The sequence below is a fragment of the Clinocottus analis genome, unplaced genomic scaffold, assembly GCF_023055335.1.
Source record: "Clinocottus analis isolate CAN_PGR_092001 unplaced genomic scaffold, fCliAna1.0.p SCAF_14, whole genome shotgun sequence".
In the NCBI taxonomy this organism is placed as follows: Eukaryota; Metazoa; Chordata; class Actinopteri; order Perciformes; family Cottidae; genus Clinocottus; species Clinocottus analis.
The window spans coordinates 9,483,750-9,508,576 of record NW_027175865.1 but is presented as its reverse complement, the minus strand read 5'-3'; the positions used below and the strand labels follow the sequence as shown (position 1 = coordinate 9,508,576).

General features: G+C 42.5%; 1 protein-coding gene across 1 annotated transcript in view; it reads right to left on the bottom strand.

Moving 5' to 3' along the window:
• Nucleotides 1–24,827, bottom strand: part of sdc3 (syndecan 3) — a 32,121-nt gene that overhangs the window by 5,706 nt on the left and 1,588 nt on the right. The window contains exon 2 of the mRNA XM_068576132.1: nucleotides 2,241–2,334. Within this exon, the coding sequence (XP_068432233.1) occupies nucleotides 2,241–2,334 (94 nt within the window). The remainder of the gene's footprint in view (nucleotides 1–2,240; nucleotides 2,335–24,827) is intronic.

Below are 24,827 nucleotides of genomic sequence, written 5' to 3'. Positions count from 1 at the left end.
AGTTGGCTGACAAAAAAAAAAAAGGTGAAAATCTGTAAAGTCTCCACAATGTCCTGACTTTAAATGATTATATTAGTCAATTTACAAAAAAAGGCTGGAAACTACATTCCCCATAATGCAACAAATATTGTGTTTACACAAGAGCCTCCCTGGTTAGTAACACCCTTCCCAGCGCTGGTAACAACTTGACACTCCTTGAGGTTTTTGTTGACATTGCTATGACATTTCATTTTGGTTATTTTTTTAAGGCCGCTCCTACAGAGCTATAGAATAGTTTAGACAAAACTGAGTACTCTCCATGACGAGGAAACGTATGTGAAAAATCAGTGCAGTGCTCCTTTAAGAAGACAACTGTCTGTTTCCTCTCAACTTAAACGTCAACACACCCGATCACACAGCTCTGTTTGTTTTATCAAATCACTGCAGGATCATAAAGTACCAGAGTGAGTTCATTGACAAATCAACGCAGCAATCACAGTCGCAATCAAATCACACATTTCTGCTCGTTTATCTATCTGCCAACACAAGCAGAAAAATATGTAAATGACAAAAAACTACAGTAAATGTATTAAAACATGGAGTGCAGAACGAGGTTTAACCAACTGAGACGAGGCAGTCTGTCCCTCTCCTCACTTGATTTTGTTTTGGCGTTTTAGAGCATGGATTTTTTTTTAAATGTTTTTTTAAATGACCTGAAAAAACTGAAGTATATGCACAACATTGTCAAAAGCAGCTAGCTTAGACATAGTCTGGAGGAGAGGAGAGAAGAAAAGGTATTGACGATGACGCAGTCTAATCCTTTTTCTTTTTAAATCTCATAATAGTATTATACCACCTTTCATTTTGTTATAGCAGGGAAGCTCCTTAGGTTGAAAGAGAAACAAATTGAATTTACAGCCACAAAGACATGAAGGCTGACAGAGGAGCTGGAGAGGATATCGAAATATGGACTCGAACAATGCTTCTGTTAAACTTATCAGGCGCCTCAAAATGCCACGTTCTGATGCAGCGGTGACACAAAATGCACATCTGACTGTTGAAAATGAGCTTTGGAGATAAAGCAATTTGCTGAGCAGCTTCATCCACAGGGGTTGCCTCTGCTGCAATTTCCTGCTCTGAATTGTAATTATTATCTTCTCCAGGAGATTGTGGATTAGGTCAGGTGGGTGAACGCGTGCCTTAGTGTCAGTGAGTGTGTATGTGTGTGTGTGTGTCTTTCCATGGCTAATCTTCCATACTCCTGGACCCATCAGCCTATTATTTTTTGTGCTTCTGTATTACTGTATGCTAAAGGCATCTCGTAGTTGCAGTGATTCACACTTTTTTTTCAAATTGCGGATTACGTGTTCTTCCTCTCTTGATTGCATGCACGGTTAAATAATTTTATGCACATGAATATATGTATATATAACTATTGCTTTGCAAATGTTAACTAAACTAGGCGCTGACTGCAAAGGAGCTACAGATGTTAGTAGCTGGTGGGAGTCCTTCGGTGTGTTAGACTGACAGAGCTAACAGGGCTAATACAGCTAACAAAGCTAACAGTTTATAGAACTGCCTTTCAGGCACACGGAGCCGAGGGTACACAGCTGGCATAGATCTGCACTCTACTGATTGAATTTTTCTAGTTTATTTTGAGCACGCTCGACACCGAAGGCCTGAACCGAGGGCAGCCCTCAGTGAGTCATGCTTAATAAGGAGAGCCACGTTCAGGATTCAACAGCCAGATCATAAAATCAGACTGAGTTACACCAATGTGATTTACGTTAAGTAGGTAATTCCTACACACGCAGACAGTCAGCTCACTCAAATGCAGACATACGCTTGCAGATAGGTGCACACAACTGCTTAATCTGTGTGGACTGTAATCTTATTAGGGCAAATAAGATGTAGGGGAATTTTAGTCTGGGTTGCTGTTTGTTTGTAAGGGTGTATCTGTGTTTAAAGATGCAATACATTTCTATCAAAACTTGTCCATTGAGCCAAATGGCATGTTTGTAATGGTTGATTCTGTGTGCGTGGCCTCCATCCATGTGAGTCTTGCGCCCAGAGCAACCATAACTCTAGGACACGGAGAGGGTGTGGGGGGTTGGGACTTCAGGGTCAGCAGATTGAAACCCAGCAGCTGTCGAGTTTGAAAGAACCAGGGCGTGAGTGTCTAACCTCACACACACACACACACACACACACACACACACACACACACACACACACACACACACACACACACGCACACTTACAGCCAGAGCCGGAGCCCGAGTAGAGGTCCTCATCGTCGTAGAACTCGTCTCTCGTCGAGCCTTCGTCATCAATCGACGGGGACCAAGTCTGTCCCTTGGAGAAAAAACACAGAGATGATAGAGATTAGAGTTATTCATCATGAATGACTGGGCTGTTTGTCATTTTATTTGAATAGAGAAACCACTTTGGCAGATTAGATGCACACACAGTCACACACGCAGGAGGTACAGGGAGCGTTATGGTGGACAGGGAAACATCTGTCCGTCTGAGGCCCCATAGAGGAGCATATTTAATGAGTTCATCTAAAGCTGGGATTTTGGCAGAGGAACATCAAAGCTTTTAAGAAGAGAGGGGTTTCATTCAGTCTCTGCTTACGTGTCAGTTACAAGTGATGCTCAGCCTGTAAAGTAGCAGAGTATGAAGAAGCAGTTAACTTTTAAACTCCGGTATATTCACAATTTTATTTTTTTATGTTAGAAAAATTCTCAGAGCCAAAAGTCTTATATACTGATTGTATGAACCTATTCATTTTGTATTGATATAAAACAGAGAAAAAGCACCAAAATTAAAATGTTTTAAATAATCTCTGATCAATATTTTTGTTGCTAAATCATCTTGTTGTGTGGACTCGCCCTCTCCTTTGAATAACCACTGCGCTACATTTTTACAGCTGCATTGTAAAACGGTTTCTCTTGGATCATTTCACAGCCTCCTCCCTGCTCATCACTGCATCTTAATCCAGACATATTTTCATGTACAACTGTGAGGGGAAAGCACAATCTCCGTCAGGGTCAGGTGAGAGAGATTAGTCGTTGGTCGTTTGGGGAAGGTGAACCTCTGAAGTGAGTGACCTCAGCCTTCGGTCACTTTGAAGCTGATCCGTGCTTTCTCTTCACTCATCTCTTTCATCTTTCTCTCTCTTTCTCTTGACCTCAATCCCCCATCCCTGCGATGCTTAAACACACGCTTTAGCAGACACCCATCACAAAGGGTCAATTTACACTGCTATCAAACACATGCACTAAGAGATACCACCCGTGCTGCTGCACAAAGATATGCTTCACACCACAGTACACACCACACTGTCAAGACACAAGTATGGCTACTATACTTGAAGATCGTGTCTATTACATGGATTTGCAGGCAAATATATGCCATGCAGATACTCATTTTGAAATATATTGTCTTTGACTTGTGCTTTATTTGCATATTTGTCATTTATTTGTATACTTTATTACTATATATGTTCCTGGTTATGTAAGATTTTAAATACAGATTATACTTCGCATTGTGACAGATTTAACTACTAAAAATTAAACAAAATAAAAGTTTTGAATGATAAAACAAAAAGTGTTTCTTTCACATAAAACTCAGTGGTATAATATAACATGTCGTGACGTACTGAAAGGTGTCAATCTGCATAATGACTTCTTTTACTTTGATATTTCATCACGAGCAACTCTTTTTTACCTACAAGAAGTCTGTTGTTAAAGTTATATCACAATAATAATAATATTGCTTATTTTGTGTTTGTATTCAAGTACAAATTGTGATGCAGAACATATACTTGTAACTTGTAATGCATTTTTACAGCATGGTATTGCTACTTTTATGTGAGTAACGGAGCTGAATACTTCTTCCAGAATTGCATTGTCTGCCGAGATTCAGCTCACTTAACAGCTAAGTAGTACACTGTCGCGATGCCAAGAACAACGGGCTAGGTTTTTCTCCAGGTGTTGGAAAACAGTCAGACCACTGCTGCAAATGTGACCAAAACAAACTTATCTCCTCAGCAATCCTAAACCCATCCTGAGGCCCCGTAGAGCTGTGTCTTTACTCGCCTCTGTGATGCTAATTGTGCGCACACAGAAGCAGAGGCTCCTCCCCGGCTCCAGACGGACGAAACCTGATGCCTTTAAAAGCCAATAAAAGCATAATGGAATCTGGAGACCAGAGCATCTCAGTCCATCACATCACAGCGGGAGGTGGAGTTGAAAAGCTATATGTACCTCATGGAAATGGAATTGACTTGAAGTAGTTTGGAGCCTCGACCCACACAAAGGATGTAGGCTTCACACAACGGAGGGGTGAGAGTGCGAGTGTGAAACAGTGAGTGAGTGTGTGTGACGGCCTGGTGATCTCGAACCCAGGAAGTGCTGAAAAGTACTGAAAAGACGTTTCAGTGCAAGCATGGTGCGCATGTGTGTTTGTGTGTGTTTGTGTGTGTGTGTGTGTTGTATTCCAAGGATCAGTTTTACAATGAAGGCCGTTGCTATGGGCAACATTTGCCTTTCACAGAAAATCCCATCCTCCAGTGAGAAGCTGCTAGACACACACACACACACACACACACACACACACACACACACACATATACACATCAGCACACACCCTCTCGCAAACATATAAGAGCTCCAGCTTCATAAGCAAAGGTGTTATGTAACGTCAAATAAACAAGCCTAAAAACCAACTTCAAAACAGTCTGCTCCTCCAGCTCCCCCCTCTCTATCTGTCCCTCCCACTCTGCCTCCCTCCGTCTCCCCCTCTGGATCCACTAACTCTGTGCCAGTATATCCCCATCTTTGCCCCATTTTCTTTTCATCTTAAATTCCCATATCTTATCTCGAGGCTAGCCCGCTAAGTTCGGCGTGACCCCAAAACACACACATACTTAAATAAACACACACACACACACACACACCCAAGTCCACCCCAGGGGCCCCTTTACAATTCCCCTATACACACAACAACCTCCAGGACACACTGCAACTGCAGAGGCCATGTTTACCCTCACCTTATACAGTAATATGTAATCACCCTCTGTGTCTCCACATGTTTAATTTATGAGACAGTGTCATAAGTGTAAATTCACGCTATGGCGGGCAGGAGTGCGTCACTGCATGGTATTAGTGTGTGTGTGTGTGTGTGTGTGTGTGTGTGTGTGTGTGTGTGTGTGTGTGTGTGAATAGATATAATCATACGTTTTCTTTGTGGTGCGTGTGTTGCACAAACAAATGCCCCTTAGACCTGTGTTTGTGTTTTAAGTGATTTTGGGGGAGTCGAATAGGGCCAGCTCTGCATTTTGTCTCCGTTTCAGAAGCTATAAACAGCTGTACTTTCTGCCTGCGCCACATAGCTAACAAACCACAACGAAACACAACGAGCTCTCCTCCACCGCACGCATAACCCGGGGCCAAAATCGTCTGTATGTTGCCCTCAATTTCCCTCCACCACTGCATTTGGTTCCCATTTGTTATAAAAGGAAACCGTAAGATGACAGCCATATTCCACTGGATCTGCGGATTGAAGGCAATCCTGTTTTTTGGCAGCGAATGAAGCAATGCCATTGTAAGACATGCGGTGCCAGTTGGAGTCATTTTAAAACAATCTGGGAGCTATGGGGTTTATATATATACATATATATATATATATATATATATATATATATATATATATATATATATATAATTATGTATACTTTGTAAAAGGAGATGGAGAAACATACAATTGAAGGACAAAAAATGACAAGCAGAAAAATTGTGTTTGTTGGGGTAAAATCATGTTGTGACAAAGCCAACGCAGGTGTGTCCTCTGAGGGAGGTTGCGGTGACTCAGGTAGAAACCTGATCTAGAGCTGACATCATGCATTGCACTATTCATTTCATCATGTAAACTATAGCCACTCTGTCGGTGGGGGTGTGTGTGTAAGCCCGTTTTACTGCTACAAAAACTTAGATGTCATACCTGTGCTGACTGTACTGCGGTTTTGCAGATAATAACATTCCACAGGAGCTCATTCCAGATTTTAATTAAGGATCAGAGAAGAAATACAAGATTATAAGTGTGTGAGTGTATGATATTTAAGGGGCAACCTGACAATGATAAGTGTGTGTGTGTGTGTGGGGGGAGAAATAAGAAACAAAGACCCAGGTGTGTGTATTATCTGTAGAAACAATGGGCGTATGCAGCTCGGCTAACAATAAGATGTAGGAACGCAGATAACAATAGGAGGCAGAGGTACACAGACACACCAATTCACCAGACCAGGTTTCACACACACACAGACACACACGCACACACGCAGGTTGTAGTAGATGTGTGTAACTCAAAGAGGAGTTTCTTTTCGGGTTGATTTTCTTATGGGTCCGGTTCAGTTCAGATATCTCCTTCAGGGCTAGCTGAGCAGATAGAGAGCTTCATTGTGATTGACTTCAAATGCATTCCTCAGTAACCCGAGAGGATGCGGCTGCACAATGCCTGGCGCACACACACACACACACATACACACACAGAATCATTTTAAGCCCCTGATACAGTAGACGCAATGCTGCTCTGCTTTAGAGAAATAATTGTTAATTGTGCTTTTTAATATGTGACATTTTATTGGAGCGAATGTTCTCAACTGCTGCAGCATTTCTGAGCTCTCATAACTGTGAAGAATCATTTGAATACTCCCCCTGCTTTCTGGCACCATATTTCTGTGAGTCCCACTCTTTTAACCGGCCCCCATTTACTGCATCCAGTGTTGAAGGAGAAGAGGGAACAGAAATGCAATGTCACGTCCATTGTATTCTTTTTTTCATGTCAATTATCTTTAAAACCACACTATTCAGGAAGGAAACAAATATTTTCTCAAGTGGCATTACAGATATTATGGCCATAAAAAAAGGTGATTACACTTTAAACCTCAGCGTTCCACAGTCCACAGAGATGTTTTGTCTTTACTCTACTGATGAGGACACTACCAAGGTTTTGTTTTGCAACCGCTCTAAATGAAGCCGCTTCACTTGTGTCACAGGGAAGGAGAGGTTTTCTTCTCTAAACTCTCACATTATATCAATTGAATGACACACTGAAAAATAAGACATTCTCTTGTAAACATATGTTCTGTTATGGCTAAAAATCCATCTCTTTTCTTTCTTCAGTTATCTATTATTTTTTAAGCAATCTTGAACCAAGGAGCATATACATACATTTATCTCATCGTGATCTCATGAATTTCAGCAACTAAATAACCCCGCTGCATTAAAATTAAACTTGGTCCTTAACTTGGGGGTCGAAACTTTTGATCAAATAAAACTGATTGAAACTGGATTTTATTTAAATGTCCTGTGTGACTAGTATATCTGGCCCACACACTCTGTTCCATTTGAAAATGTATAACATTACTTAAGATAAAGATGCTCTTAGTTCCGTTGCATGGTGACTTAAATCATTTTTAGTGATGTGGAAAGTTTATTTAACAAGGGGGGAAAAGCAAGATTAAAGAAAAGTAGTCTTCTTCTTCTCGTTCCTAATAAATAAAGCATGTTGCAATTTCTCAGATGTATCCTGTGACCTGCTGGGGATGTCAGGTTGACAACCTCTCAACTTGAAGAGTCTCAAGTACTGGACCTTTGGGGAAGTTCAGTCAGGCATTGAAAAGTCAGTCAGACTGTGAAACATGACCATGTTCATTAACGGGTCTGTCTCTGTTGATTGCTCATATTTGTCCCTTCACATGAGCGGAGCCAAATTCGCAAACTAAATGTGTATTATTGTTGCAATGAATGGCTTAAACTTCAATGTTGGTGTCCTGACTGAGCTAAAGTGCTGGATGGGAAACATGTCAACCATGAACTTGAACATATGAGCGCTCTTGGCTATGAAACAATAATCATCTGGTAGAAGTTTGAGGCCCAGATCAGTCCTATGATGAGGTAAGGTGATCTTTAAGGACCACCTTTCTACCCTTCCTGCAGTTTAATCTACTCTAGGTGGAGTCAGTGCCCACGCTTCATAAAGCAGCTGCTGATTCACGGCCGTTTCAGTGTCTGCGTCTCTCCAGAGCAGACACACTGATAACAGGGGAAGAGCCACGCTGCTCGCCGACAGAAATGGGCCGTTGATCATTCTTTATTTATCTGGAAACTGCTTGGCACACGACCTACGACTACTCGCACACTTACAGGAAACAATGCCTGTTTACTGTTTTCGGTTCCGCACCCATCTTTTTTCCCGGAGTGGATTCCCGGGCCTGTCAGCAGTGACCTCTAATCTCCCTCTATCTTTTGCTTTTCCACCTCGTCTCGCTCTACGCCCTGCTCTTTGTCTCCTACCAGCTGGGCAGTTTGGCCGGCAGCCAGCCTGGACGCTGTAACACACTTACAGTCAGACACGAGATGTGAGAGAGATAGAGGGAAGGCAATGTGTGTGTGCGCGTGTGCGTGAGTAGGTTACCAGGTGATGGCCTGGTTAAGACACCTGCCACCTTTAGCAGAGATTAGCACAGAAAGTCTCTGCACAGTCACTCTGCTCACACACTCAATGACACCTTAGAGCACACACACACGTGTGGATGTCGAGACAGTATCTTGTAAACTCAGGTGCACTGTCAGGTGCACTCCTGTGAGTCAAAGAAAACCTGTCACTGAGACAAGTGACTTCAAATCCTAAAATATACTCCCTTATCTGTGGACAGATATTGAACCAAAGGGCCCTTGGGCACTGCACATAAAAGGGCCCCTTGTGGTAATTTGCAAGTAAAAGTTCTGTCCAGCCAGGTATCCCTCCAAATATAACGCAAGTTTTAACAGAATTTCCTCAAAATCTGCATTAGAAAGGCTCCCAATTTCATTTATAGTCCCTTTAAAGTAGGTCAAGGGAGGGAAGTGAAGTACAGATCAGACGTATTAACAAGCAGTTAAAAATGTTTTCTACAGATCCATCACCGATGAAAAGTGTCACTGTAGAACTTCAACTCTTGCTTCGGGCCAACTTACACAATTTAGTAACGTATACATTTGTTTAGAGAATCTAACTGTGCCTTCGAATCACAACATATGAACAGTGCTAGATAATATTTAGAAAATTATGGATTGTGCCTTTAAACAAGAATATGTAATAAATGATATATAATAATCCTCACCCTGCGGGTCAAAACAATTCAGCATGCATCAGAATGATTTTGCAACTCTATTCCTGATGTCTTAATGTCTGTGACGAATGTCTCCTTCTGTGAAACAGTAAGTATTTCCGCCGTAAATCCTGCAAAACAGCTCCAGATTTTAAAATGTTAAATTATCATTGAGTGTCAAGCGATTCTCTGCAGTAGCAGCTGCAGTAGGGGGGTCATAAGTCGGCATCACTTTGTATTTGCGAGAAGGAGCCCGCTGAGCAATGTTACACTGATTAGCAGTTTAAAAGATGAGAAGTGGGTATGGGTGTCTTGGATTAAATAAGGCTACATGGGGATTAATAAAAAAAGTGTTTTAGATGTCAGTGTTTAGCCTAATTTTGGGTATTAAACTAAACATAGTGTGATATTTATTGCCTCTTACGATGTTTTTAAATATGGAATAAAGTGAAACTGCTTTTCAACAGGAATAAGATGCTTGTGGACATGCTGCTGCAAGAAGTGCTGAGTGGGAAGGTAGAATTTCGTCCCCTGCCAAACTCATCCTGCCAAACACATTCTGATCTTTTTTCCGGCATGTTTGTCCCAGTTTTTCACACACGAGTGATCCCTGTGACCGATGACTGTGAACCACCGAGCAAACCTGTAAACATGCTCATCTACAACAGCCAGGAAATTAGTAAAACACTTTTTTCCTCCCTCCACTATTTTTAGTCTTTTCTGACGATCACATTCCTGATAGCGCTACCGTGGCTGATCCAAATCGCAGCCACGTTGGCCGTATTAATTTCACATACAAAACCTGTGGGAGGATGTCATTACATTGGCTCTTTCACTACTCCAGCTCGCTGTGGCCTTAAAGATGTCTGGGTGCCCCACCAAACCAAAAAATGAAACACATCCAAGCACTAATATTATCTTTCTAATATTATCTTTCTCCGCCGAGTTATAAGGACAAAGATGATCCAAGTGATGAACGACCCCATGGAAAGTAATGCATTTGCTAAATATGGTATATGGTACAGTGAATGGCTTGGTCAGAGAGCTGCAGGGACAGAACAGGTGCAGAGCGGAGGAAAAGCATCTGGATCAGTGAAAGGCAATGTAAGTCCATTTTCATGCAGAAAGACTTTCAATATTTGTCTATATGTATCTGCTACAAAACAATAGACCCAAAGCCCTTCATGACAATGTTAAATGTACCTTCAACTGAGCGCAGCGTTACTTTAGAATCAGTCAACGGCTTTTGCGTTTGCTTCATTGTTAGCGTTAAAGATTAATCCTCTTTAGGTGGAAGGCTCCCCCGCTTTCATAAAATTGATTGTGGAGGTCATGATGTGACTTAAAATTGAGAAACTGTGGTTCACTTTAAATAAATAACGAATGAATAGAAATCTTTCATTGATTTTGTGGGTAATCTGTCTTTTCTAGCAATTTGATATGATCTATATATATATATATATATATATATATATATATATATATATATATATATATATATATATATATATATATATATATATATGTTCTGTTTTTATGTTGTTCCCTTCCATATTGTAGTTTTCATTAAAAGGTGGAGTCTGTCATTCCCACACGGAATTCAAATTGCCGACCTACGCACTCTGGATTCACAGGAAACGGTGCATGCACACCCGTGTTATGGAATCCTATCTGATTGATTTCAGTCTCACTTTCCTGCAGCAAAATCAAATCTGCATTCGACTTCAGCTAATGCAAACCCAACACTACCTACTGCTTCTGCTCCACATTGATGTGATGAAACACAGGGGAGCTTTATTGTGAAAGAGTCCCAGGAAGGGCAACGTACTTGTTACCGAGGTTAGAGCAGATGGGGATTGTTCATCATAAAAGCATAATTTCGGGGATTTTTCTGTCATCATGTGCAGCGTGAAATGAGAATGTGATTGAAATGAATATTGATGACTGATTAATTCCAACAAACTGAGTTTATTTGGCTGAACTGATACACCAGCTGCTCTTTTGCTGTATTTCTGGTTCAGTAGCTGCTCAAGGAGTGTCTGTTTAACTGCACTTGCCATTACAACGGTAACCACAGGTGATGCCAATTTAACCACAACTGAAATTGAAAGGATCAAAACTATAAATCTGATAAATGTATACTGTGTATTTAACCTGCAATGTCTCAGTATCTCTAACAAAACGAGCAGCTGGCACTGAAACTCGCCGCAGACTCAATAGATATCACATGACTGTGTAGTGACACATCAGCTGGCCCCAAACTGGGTAATGGACTGGAGCTGTGAGACCGCCCCACACACACACACACACACACACACACACACACACACACACACACACACACACACACACACACACACACATTAATGCTGTAGATCCACTCATCTCTTGGTCGTGTATTGGGGAGCAGTATGATGGGAGGAGGGGTGATACAGAGACAGGGAGGCAGAGAGATGCATATCTGTATGTAGGACCCAGCTGTTCTACTAATCTGACAATCCAACAGGATTAAAGACCACATCTCAAGCCTTGCTCACACACACACACACACACACACTCACGTACAAACACAGAAAAACACACACACAAGGTCTCTCTGCGTGGAATCCTCCTCCATTATATATGACCTTATGAAACATGCATCTCAGAGTGAGAGAGTGTGTGTTTGTGTGTATGTGTGTATGTGCGTGTGTGTGTGTGTATGTTATTCTGTGTGTGTGTGTGTGTGTATGTGTGTGCGTGTGTCACTGTCCTGCTGCCAGAAATGCCTTGAGATTCTGACACAACTGCTGCTCCCACACTCCACAATACGCCACCGTGTATTTGTGTGCTTATGAGGGTGTGTGTTACAAGATTTGTCCATGGTGTTCATGGAGTGTTTGTGATTGCGTGCTTGTGTGTGTGTGTGTGTGTGTGTGTGTGTGTGTGTGTGTGTGTGTGTGCATTGGTGTTAGGTTGGAGAAATGTTGCAGTGAGCAGTGAATGCTGCTGGTTGGCTGGCGGGTCAATGACTGTGTTTTTGTGGCAACTTCCATCAAGTGTCGGGCAGAGAGCTGAAGGAAGGAGGCTGAATGTATGTGTGTGTGTGTTTGTGTGTGATTACAGCCTTGCTCAATGAGCCTATTTCTGCAGGGCCAGTGGGAGGGCGTGGCGCCTGTGGCTGGAACTTTTCTCGTGTTTCTAAGGAACTTTTCAAAAGAGGCTCAGAAATGTGGCTGCGTGTGAGAGAGCGCCCTGCGGACCATGATGCCTTTGTGTAGCCCAGAGCGAGAGAGGGGCACTCAGAGTACACTCAGAAACGGTAATCAATGGTCTCTTCTCAGCCTCAAATCGAAAACCTTAACGCACACACGTATAAGAGATTCCCACACACACACACACACACACACACACACACACACAGACGATGCAGATCACATTTTCTGCACATAAACAGTTATGTGAATCACAAGGCAGGATCCCATAATTACAGATTGGGTAATCAGGGTAATGACTGTCATGCAACTTTACAAACCCCGAGGACTGGAGCGGCAAGGAGAAGGAGAGGAATCGATGCACGGAAGGGCAGAGTTTTCGAGAGGAAAAGGTGCAAATGGAGAATACTTGAGAGGAAACGGCAAGGCGTGATGACGGGATGGATGGACCCAGAGGCGAGGGGGGTGGAGATTGCAAGAGGAGTGTTTTTGTCTTTGATGCAGAGGAACAAAATCCAATCAGCCCCGTGTAATTCAATCTGGAATGGAAAGATGCACCTTTGCAGCTGTGTGTGCAGAGGGCATGATGCATATCGTTATCATACCTCTATTTCTCTCTCACACACACACACACACACACACACACACACACACAGAGAGGTAAACAATTTGCTGCTCCAGGGGCACCCTGAGCAGCTGACCTTGCTATGCTCTCTTGGCTCTTTCCCATTGGTTTTGCAAACTGGCAGCCAATCCCGAGCCTCGGAGCGGTGTCTAGCCAATGACTGTGAGCCAAGGGGACTGTGAGCACAGCCAGATAGTCAATTGATTCTGCATGTATCAAAACAGCTCTTGATATCGAACACTAATTAGGCAGGTTGTGATAAGGCGGGAGCAGCATCTGGTCTCCGACTTAATGGAGCATAGACTGAATACTTGTGACCTAATCAGATGTTTATCATGGGACACTGATTAACTCGAATGAATCACTGTCAGCAGACTTTAACGAATTATGAGCCGCCACGAGGAATATGTAAGGAAATTAGACATTGACTTTGTCCAGATCTATTTTGATGAATGGCTCGCGTGTTGTCTCTGCGGATGTCGTTTTATAGTTTGCATCATCTGATATGATTGCATAAGGAAGTGGCTCCCGGCTTGTGATCAGGACCCACCAAAGGGATCACAAGATGTTTAACCCTCGAACGCCCACTCCCCCAGAGACACTATATTTTTAAGATTTATTTTTTCTTCTGCTATCTGAATTATTGATGCAACCAGGTTTTTTCTTGAAAAATATGTGATACTTAAGCCTCTTAAAATGTTCAAATGAATAATTTGAGCTTTGGTTGAACTACTTGTAGCTAATAGACGTACGACACTAGGGATGAACAATATTTTGTGAAATATGCATATTTGTTTTCTTGTCATCACGCCTGTTATTAGACAGGAACTGTGCTTACGGACCATATCTGGCAACCCCTGCTGTAGTATTGGTGTAAACTGTGGTTCATCAGTAAATAACGCCAACACGTAAGTCCCCCTCAAACCCCCAATTGTCAGCTTTGCATGAAGCAGGTGGGTGTAAGCAAGCAGATAATGAGGATTAATGGGTGAAATGTGCAGCGCAGGAGTTCCCTGTTGCCATTCAGACAGTGTTATCTTCCTTCAGCCTCTGTTAAATCTCTCCATCTGAAGAATAAATATTATACCAAGCTTCAGGTGGGAGCGTGTTCATCCATCTCGATTGTTCTTTAGCAGAACAGCGAAAGCGTCATCCCTCTGTGGGCAACATTCCTCACTGACTAATTAATTAAGAGGTGTATTTAAGAAACTAATAGCTGAGAATGATCGTCTCTAACACATAGATTAGCACCGCCGTACTTAGTAAAACAATTGGTGATCGTTAATTCCTTGATACCACAAGCTTGCTTTAATTAAAGTGAGATTTTGGAGCTTGTGAGTGGTGAAGTGGTCAGTGTCGGAGTAAACCAGTGGAAACGTGTAACTGGAGGACAGGGAGATGTATGGGTTATGATACGATCTTGCTCTTACAGCCATCCTGTCTCTTCTGTCTCTGTGTAATCCTGTCCAGGTTGTTCTCCCCATTCAATCTGTCTCAGCTGCTCTAAGCTCTTTACAGGCTGCTTACCAGTCTCTCTCTCTCTCTCTCTCTCTCTCTCTCTCTCTCTCTCTCTCTCTCTCTCTCTCTCTCCCTCTCTCTTTGCTGCTACCGGTACACCAATCCACCTCATCCATCTCCCTTTTATTTTCTCTTTTTTCCTCCTCGTCAGCTCCTCTGCTCTTTTATCATTTCACTCTACCTAAAGCCAATCCCTCCCCATTCATCTCACGCTATTTTCTGATGAGCTACTCATATCCTTTTATCACTTTTACATATTAACAAAATCTAATCTGTCTCTAGTCTCCCCCTGCTTGCCTCTCCACATATACTGCTTTTGGTTCTTCTATCCAATCTGCTTCTTTTTTTTTTATTCCTCGGCTGCACTTTAGCCTCCTTCATTTTCACTTTTGTCTGTGATTGCTTCTGACCTCGTTCGCCTTTCATTCTCTTCAAATCTGCTCTTTCTCCATCTCAAATCTTTCTAACCAGTCGCCACACCTTTTCTACTTTGTTCAGTTTTTCCAACCCAAGACCTATTGTTGAGATATAATGCATGTTCAGTGATTACTAAGGCAAATATGTCTGGTCACATTGAGGGTTGGGTATTAAACTTTAATACTGGATATTACAGGAAATGAGAGACAGAAAGCGAAACAACAAAAAAGATTCCAACTGGAGACATTGTAATTATAGTCTTTGATGGCTCTTAACTACTCGGCTGCCATGACGCCTGAACTTCAAAACTATTTTGTTACTGATAGAAATTCATCCGCAGCAGCAAAGTATAGAAGGAGAGAGGAAACACTTCTCTTCTAAAAGTAAGAGAAAGGTCAGGTGACCGAGACCTATGCATTTATTTCTTCTTTTTCTTCTGTCTTGCTAATCAACCTTCAACTAGGCCTTGAACCTCTTTTTGATACCAACTGAATCCTTATGTATCATAGTACTGAAACACAAAAAATCGCCAACTATTTTGATAATCATCTCATTATTTCAGTCATTTTATCAGGCAAAATGCTGAACATTTGCTTGTTGCATTTCAATATTTATGAGGATTTTCTGCTTTTCTAGATTCAACATCTTTTGGACGAAACATGCAGTCTGTAGACAAAACTAATTTATGATAAAAAAACAACAACAACAGATTCATCACTGATGAATTTAATCATGAGTTACAGAGCAGTTGTATTTCATTCACGTAAAAGCTTCTTCAAAAAGCATCTTTTGTGAAAGGAAAAAAATGATTTTGAAGAAATTATGTAAAAGGTATCGAATAAAAGATTCAGTTTGGTGCTAAATGTTCTCAGGTGTGACATTCTGCTGATTCTCGTGGTATTATTATAAACTGAGGATGTTCAAGTTTTTGACAAAATCCAATACAACTTTATTGATCCAGGAGAGCAATATCATTTTGGGCAAGTGAAAACAGACACATACAAAGACAGACACGACATTACCGTTCGTGCACAGGTCTGTTTCCTGGACAGTCTTGGACATTTTGCATTTCTTTGGATTGATTGCTTCATCAAGAAAATAACTGACAGGTTAATTAACTATGAAAATAATTAGTCACCGCTCTAAATGTTACTTTCAACCCAACTACATACAACTAAAGTCATTAAGTTGATTTTTTTATTTTAGAAAATAAATTAATGTCTCTAGAAGTCATGCCTTTTCTCTATCAGCACCTCCACCTCCTCTTCCTTCTCCTCTTCCTCCTCCTCCTCCTCCTCCTCCTCCTCCTCTTCCTCTTGTCTCTAAGGTTTCAGTGTTGTGTGACCTGTCTATCTGTCATGTATATCTGCTTCAGTCCTATCATGTCCTGTCATACGGACACCCCACTCAGTCCAACATGGGACGACAATTATATACAGCTTACTACACACACACACACACACACACACACACACACACACACAGTGTCAGTCAGCCTTTCAGACCTGGGTCTCTGCTGGCTAAGATTAGGGCTAATCCACAACTGTTGGAAGGAAAGATTAAGAATGAATCACCTGCTGCCGCAACAATGTGTGTGTGTGTGTGTGTGTGTGTGTGTGTGTGTGTGTGTTTGCGCTAGAGTGTGTGCACGTGGAGGCATTTATAAAAAGGCCCTATGGGAAGGAGACTCTACTGCAACCACCAGGCAATATTACAGAATCCATTCACTTCACTCTCTTACAAACACACACACAAACACACACACACACACACACACACACACACACACACACACACACACACACACACAAAAACACACACACACACACACACACACAAACAGCTCATTAGCTTCAATGGGTCGTTCAAACTGCAAACCCCTTTGAAAGAGCCCTCTAAGCACTGGGGTTCAAAGGTTTACTTGAGAGCGTTCACACAAACACACACAGACGCACACACACACGCACACAGCGGGTTTCAGTGTCTGCATTTAATTGGATCGATGGTCTTCCCTCATGACTTGCCCATAATTGAGGGGACATGAGTAACATGTGGGAAGCCTTTTGTTACTAAGTTCCTGTTTATTAAAATGGGCAGAATAAAAGTGGAGCTCTGCAGCGACAGAGGAGGAGGAAGAGGAGGAGGAGCAGGAGGAAGAAGAGGGCTGGTGGATGGAGGGTGTAGAGATGGATTGATGGAGAGAGGAAAAACGTTGCAGCAATGAGCTCCTGACCTCGTTCACTCCTCTGTCGGGACGCTGGGCTAAATAATTCAAACGCACACATAGTCACATGCTCTTCGCTCACAGTATTTCTCGTTCTCACAAGCAGCCTCCCTGTGCTCCTTCATCGCTGCTCTGCCTCTGTTTCCACATGTAAACACATGTATGTACAAACACACCTATACAAAACTCCCCTTTGTGCACCACACAGGAAGCTCTCTCCTGACTTTAAGCTTGAAGGCCGGATCTATAAATACTCATTTCCTGTGTCCATCCTCTCACCAGGTAAGCAACCAGTGACCACTCAAGTGCACAAACACACAACCAGGTTGTTCACATCAGTATGCAACCAAGTAGATCCGGGTCACAGTTTAAGTCGTGATGAAATTATGACGAAATGCTGCTGCCCACAGATAAGGCCAACACACACATCAAAAATATAACGACAATCCATTTTAATTCCACCATGATGAAATATATGCAACAGAAATGAATATCGTTAAATTGCAACTGACAAAATCTCTTTGATATCAAAGAAAAAGATGACATGAAGATTGGGCTTGAAAATAGAAACTGTGATGCCGACAAGTTCAAAGACAAAATGAAACGATGACAAATTGGATGACAAAATATGTATATGTCCAATCATGTTCATGCGTGTATCTTGGAAAATCTAACTGTGATTCATCATACTTTTCTACTGAGCCTCCCTCTTCCACTGCAACCACAGCCCATCAGCCATCAGCCATGAGCGCTGTGAGGTGAAGTAAAATACTTTCACAAATGTATCACCTTCCAACAAGCCATTCAAATTTTCACACATATAGAAATGCTTTCATTTAGATTTGGCTTGACGTTGTTCCCATTTTACTTGATCTTCACCTCTTCCTGCAGGACCTAAGAGACAATCCCCTGGGATGACGCACTCGCTTTCTTCCACTGTGTCTTCATTTACGAGCACTCTCTGCCACCATTAAGTGCAAACAAACTTAGCAGGCCTTGAGTGGCCAAAGTGGCCATTTTCCAAGATGGGCTTCAAGAAGAACAGTGATAGCATTTCCAGCCAGAGGAAGTGAAAAAAATGTCTTCTCCAAAGAAATGCAGCCAAGTAACCAAGTACCTTAAACCGAGCTTTAAAAGCAGGGAAGATTTAGTGTCTGGGCATGAAAACTAAAAAGGTCGCCAAAGTAACGGTTAACAAAGATATATCATAAAGGAGCAGTAAATCATTAATGTTAAGTTTCAATGCATAACTTTTAATTGTAATCTTATATTCTGTTTTAATTCCACTACAGATGAAAAATAGCCTCTCGGCTAACTCTGGCGCATTGACAGGAGCGTTTTATTATTGTGCATTGTACCTACTAAACAAACAAAACAAAAAATTAAAAAAAGAAGCTGGGAGAAAAGGATGTTCAGCTCATTTTGTGGCCATTTTGTTGACGGCAAATAAGAGAAGAGAGTTAGTGAAATACACCAAAAAACTAAAAAAAAAACAACCTGCAAACAAACTGAGGACACTGTGATTGTGATGGTCAGCATTTAAAAAGCCATCGACAGGGTCTACTTGGCATCTTTTCTAAGTAAATTACAAACAATTAGCAGACGATCCAAATTGTAATTGATGTTCTTTGACGAAACGATCAAAGGCTGCAACTAGTATTACTTTTACAATTGATTGCTCTGACGATTATCGTTCTCCATTTATCATTTAGTGATTAGTGTCAGAAATGTGTACAAATTAAAATGTTTCAGTCTAACACCCAGATATGTTCAGTTTGATATTAAAGAAAGCTAAGAGCAGCTAACAATTTGTGTTTGTCTTTTTTTTGTGGATAAAACTCGAGAATCAAAGAAGAAGATGAGTTTGACAACTATGAAAACTAAGTGCAGATGAATACAATGTGAAAGACTGCATGATGCAGAAGAAGCTGGTCTTTGGGCCTTTGTCGAACCATTATTTCCAAGGTCAAGAATGAACATTCATGGTTAATGTTGACCAACGAATCATTTAAACTGTTCCACCAATGGACCCAGTTTCACATTCAACTAGACTATAAATTGAGGCTGAAAAATGTTCTAAAACAAAACTTTAACTGACAAAAGAGTAAATGTAAAGTTGTTGACAAAATGATCATCAACGAACAGGCCGACAGATGGAGCAGGAGATCGGAGGAGTTGTGAGTTGGAGGTCAGAGGTCAGAGGTCAGCCTCCCAGCCACGACACTCCAGGTCTGACCAGGACTTTGAAGGCCTTATCACGACCTCAGCCCGCACTTATCAAGCGCCTGCCAGGAAATGCACATTCCTGCAGTCCCATTGGACCGCATTGGGTTTCAGCTCCGCATGACCCAACCCATCCGGCCCTTCGTTAACCTAATTACCCCGCTGTTACGGAAGCGTGTGAGCAAAGAGAGAAGTGCTAATGAGATTAAAATACACACATGAATAAAATGAGTGAAAACCTGTCATGATCTGAACATCATCTTAGCAACGTTTGTATGCTGGTGGACATGGGCACCCATGAATCTCACTCTGTCAAACACACATACACCCCCCCCCCCCCCCCCACACACACACACACATGTTTGTTAGTGGGAAGGAGGAGCCCTGTTTTTGAGGTTTTAGTTTATAGCAAAAGCTCTGACACACACAGAAATATCCGAATGCTTTGTGGTTTTGGGAGCCAGTACCGCGTTTATGCTCTCTAATTTAGAGTCCAGTAATAGTGTACACACACACACACACACACACACACACACACACACAGCTGTCTGTACTTTTTAATTGAATGTAGTGGATCAGAGGGACAAGAGAGAAGGAGGAAAGCAGAAGGAAAAGAGTCAGAAAATAAAGAATGTGATATGAAAAGCTGTGAATGAGAGAAGCAGCAGAGGTGATGAGAAACAGAATGAAAGAGAGAAAAGGAGAAAGAGGTGAGGGAGGGGATGGAGAGGGGAGAAGCAGCAATAAAGCTGTGACAGCGGCAACCATGCTGGTTGTCATGGCGACGGCCGCTGAGAGCAGGTAGAGCGCGGCCTCCTGGGAACGAGCAGCGCACGCCTCCCTCCCCCAACATCCCTCCATCCTGGCTCCGTCTCCATCCCTCCGTCCATCCCCGTCATCCAACACACACCCCACTCCTTCTCTCTCTCTCTCTCTCTCTCTCTCTCTCTCTCTCTCTCTCTCTCTCTCTCTCCCTCTCTCTCTCTCCAGTCTGTCCCATTGGCCCCATCTTAACCTCCTCTCCCACTCCTGGTCCTGTCCTCCTTCCCTGCGCTCTGTACACCTCCGTTTTCTCATCCTCTCTCGACCACTCAGCGCTCAATCTGTTTCCCCTTTTTCTTTCTTTCCCGCTCTTCCCTCTGATATCTAGCATCTTCATCTCGCCATTACCTTGACTCTTTTTCCATCCTTAACCCTCTCCATCTTTTTTCCTCCACTCTTTCCCTCCTTCTCATTATCCTGTGGTCTGTACACCTCCCTTTTTTCCATTCCTCCCCTCTGCCTCCCTCCTTCCTCTTCTCTTCTCTCTATATTCATCTAACCCCCCTCTCCAGAGAATATGTATGTGAGTATGTCTGCACAGCGCTGCCCAATTACTGCAAGGGAGACTGTGTGTGTGTGTGTGTGTGTGTGTGTGTGTGTGTGTGTGTGTGTGTGTGTGTGTGTGTGTGTGTGTGCTATCGTGTGTTTAGTATCTACACGAGCTGTGTTTCCAGCCTGTTTTGACCTACCTAAAACACCTCCAGCGTTCTCCGTCTCCCTCTGACTCACTGAATCAACAAAAAGGCTGCACAGCACCGCGACTATTCACCAGCACTGCGAGTGTGTGAGGGTGTGTGAGTCTGTGTGTGTGTGAGGGTGTGTGAGTCTGTGTGTGTGTGTGTGTGTGTGTGTGTGTGTGTGTGTGTGTGAGATAATCAGGACTTTAAAGGTAATGTGCATCGGTGCAGATATGTGAGCAAGCGTGTCGGTACTATTCGTGATGAGAGGAGCCAAATGTTTCCAGTGGGATGGATTCAGGCTATAACTGCATTCTTTCTAATTCGTGGGATGACTTGAACACATTCCACAGGGAAAGTTGAGTGTTGCACAATGTTGTGGAGCCAAACGATTGAAGGAAATAGGTACTTTCTAAACTGTGACTGGCAAGTGTGATCAGAGATTCACACAGAAAGTACAACAATCTGGCAGCTCAGCCTGGGCATCAGAGGGTAAAAATATATTTGAAGATACATTCAGATCCTGTGTTTGTGTGAAAGTACCTATATGGCAGTCTCAAAATACTACTTGACAAGTAAAGAACATGCATTTAAAGTCCTTAAGTAAAAGAACTAAAGTATTATCAACTAAATGGACATAAACTGTCAAGTAAACTTAATAATTGTGCAGAAAAAGGGCCCCTGTGGCCGATACATCATTAGGCAACAATATGCAGCATTTGCTGTTTAAGCTGGTTGAAGCGGAGCTATATTTAACTACTTTGGGGTCGGGCATCTCCAACCGGTCGCAAGATGAAACTAAATGTGTAAGTGAGATGATTAATGAGGAGGGGAATAAGAAAGGTAATGTGTTCTAGTACACATATAGGGGTATTAGGTTTTTCTCACCTAATGTATATATAATATATTTAGGGGGGTATTAACTTTCTCTCACCTTTGATTCTACATCCTCAGGCCTCAAGCTGTTCAGTGAGTGGGAAATTCTTCCAAACTTTTATGGGGCGAGGACGGGAAAAGGTAGACTTCAAAGTCCAGTCGACGCTATTACTATGTACTTATGGCTTCCCCTTGTAGTGGCCGACAAATATTGACTCAAATATGATATGGACTTTTAAGATCCACCGTTAGCCGATGGAGAGATGCCAACACTGGAGTGATGAGCTCCCTGCGCTGTGTCTTTGGGAGGAGATAGGCGTCAACCTTCTGAACCTTCTGCAAACAAGCTGCAGCGCCGCAGGAATAGAAAGAAATACTGTCATGTAATCTATAAAAGCATGGATTAATTCAGAAGCACGTTTGAAAAATGAAATATGTCTGACCTTAGATATATTGTGACATATATATTATCAGTATGCAGTAGATGTTAGCGGTCCCATAGATTGCCGTGTTGATGTCTTTTGAGCTCCCGTGGGGACAATAATGACAGCCTCTGATTTATCATCCCTCATATTGATAGTTTTCTATTCGGGGCTGAGCCTTTAGTGCAAATTCTGAGCCCCCATTGTTCTTTAGGCTCACAGGGAGGACACACAGAAATAACCGGTATTGTGAAGGCAAGTTCCCCCGTCTCCACACGCTGTTATCAGTCTAATAGTAAATGGGAAATTCCATTCCCCCCGAGTTGAATCGGTCTCTAAAACTTTCTTCACTCCATGGGAAAGAAAAACTAATTTCAGTCAAATGCAGCACATCTGCCATGCCGTGTGATAAGAAATTGCTTTCAGATATGAGTGAGCAGCACACCCAACACACACAAACACACAAATAGCCAAAAGGGAAGATACCGATAGAGGAAAGGCGGGAACGATGTTTTTCTCACTGAAGGCCATCATTATTATCTCTCTCTGTCCACGCTCACCTCTAGACGTTGGCCTTTTGAATGCAGCTTGGATTAACTTAAATCCTTATTATTTCCTCTAACCACTCAAAGGTGACCCGCATACCCTCACCCATCCCTTCACACACACACCTGAAATACCTCTCTCACACCACGAGTGGTTTCTACCTGCCAGCCTACATGTGTGTGTGTGAGGGGACTTTGTCCTCCAGAAGAGTGAGAAGTACCCACTTCCTGTGTCAAATTGCCTCTCGCATTCCACACTCTCCCTCAATCCGCCTTGCTCTGGCTATTTTTTCCTCTTTCTTGCTCCTTCTCTCTTTCGTCGTCTCTCTATGGGGGGCTTTGTTAGTTATCAGAGGCACAAAACACTGATTCATTCCATGAGTTAAACATGATCCTCAAGAACACAACGCTTTTCCGCCACACACATACATACTTTTCACGGAGCGAGGGCTGGCGAGAACAAGTTTGTGGCAGTGAAGATTCACTAATTTTGAGCCCACACAGACAGATGGACAGTCAGCGCTCTCATGACGGCAGATGGATGCACGCACACACACACACACACACACACACACACACACACACACACACACACACACACACACACACACACAGGCTATATGTGGGATACAACAGATGTCTGTGGGAAAATTGGTCTCCCATGTAAAAATATAGATGCCCGGATATGATGTCACAAGAGCGATAACAGGAAATACCCAAAGAGACACGACACCGAGGATCACTCATCAGAGGGAACACACACACACACACACACACACACACACACAGTCAGATGCTTTCAAGCCAAGAGGCATCTAAAGAAAGATCCTGTCAGCAAATGCATGAGACCAAGGGTCTTGTATGGGTTCAAGGCATGGGTTGCCTGAGGTGAGTCTTGCAATTATTAGACTGTTGATGTGTGTGTGTGTGTGTGTGTGTGTGTGTGTGTGTGTGTGTGTGTGTGTGTGTGTGTGTGTGTGTGTGTGTGTGTGCATGTGTCTATATGTGTCACACTTGTCTCCATTTGTGCACTTAAAGACAGATTAGGTCAGCTGGGTGCCGAGGATCTTTGGCAAAGAACAGACTGATCCAGTAATAATCTGTGTGTGTGCGTGTGTGTGTCCCAGCTACACACATGTGAAGTTTGGAGACTCCATGTTATACGGTTCTCACAAAATATGACGAACAGACAGACAAAGTACTCAAAGCTGCTTCTGGTATACTGCTTCAGTTGGTGTCTCCAGGACCACATTGGACATAAAGGCACACACACACATACACATTCACACACACACACACACACACACACACACAAACACAAGGTGAAAACAATACCTGCCACTCGCTGTCGTGGTAATTAGGCAAGGCAAGGTAATCGACTGCCACAGACCCCGAGGGGACCATAAAAGCCTCAGGTATACTCTGCATGTCAATTGGTTTTGGTAATTGGCCTATAATTAGATATTTCTTAGGGCATTTGCACCATTAAAAGTTAATATCATTGTAGGTTTCACATTTTAAGGTGATTTTGTGGCCCTGTCTTTGGGTCGAAATCTAGTTTAAAGACCAGTACATTTCTAGTATATCACTTTTGACATATTCCTGAAAAAGGTTCGGTTTGGGTTTTTTAATGGGGGAAGAGTAGATTTTAAATTATCATTCCAGTAAAGTTGCTACTGGCAATGGACTTTGTGGGAACTTGGAAGTAAGTCTGAAGATAGCACAGTGTAGGAAGGGAGAACACAATTTGGCCCCAAATCTTTACAACTGTTATCTGGCCATGTAAAGGAGATAAAACATCATGCAGTATCATAAATAAGACTATAAACTCACTGTTGAGCACCAGCAACACAGACCAGAAAGCTTTATTATCAGGATGCGTTCTTGTTCTGTTACAACCAAAAGTAGATCCTGACTATTTGTGTGCTTGATTCCTTTTCTCTCAATGATTCAATGAGCTTCACCCTCCTCTGCCACCTCCTCCTCATAGGATAAATCTGGATTCATCGTTAACGGAAGGTGTGGGCGTGCTACGGGGTGTGAAGCTCGGAATGGATGGTTCCGGAGAGGAGGTGTCTGGAAAGAGAGGAGGGGGCTCGCGCATTCCTAATCAGCTTCCCTTCTCGCGATTCCCGATGACATCATTCC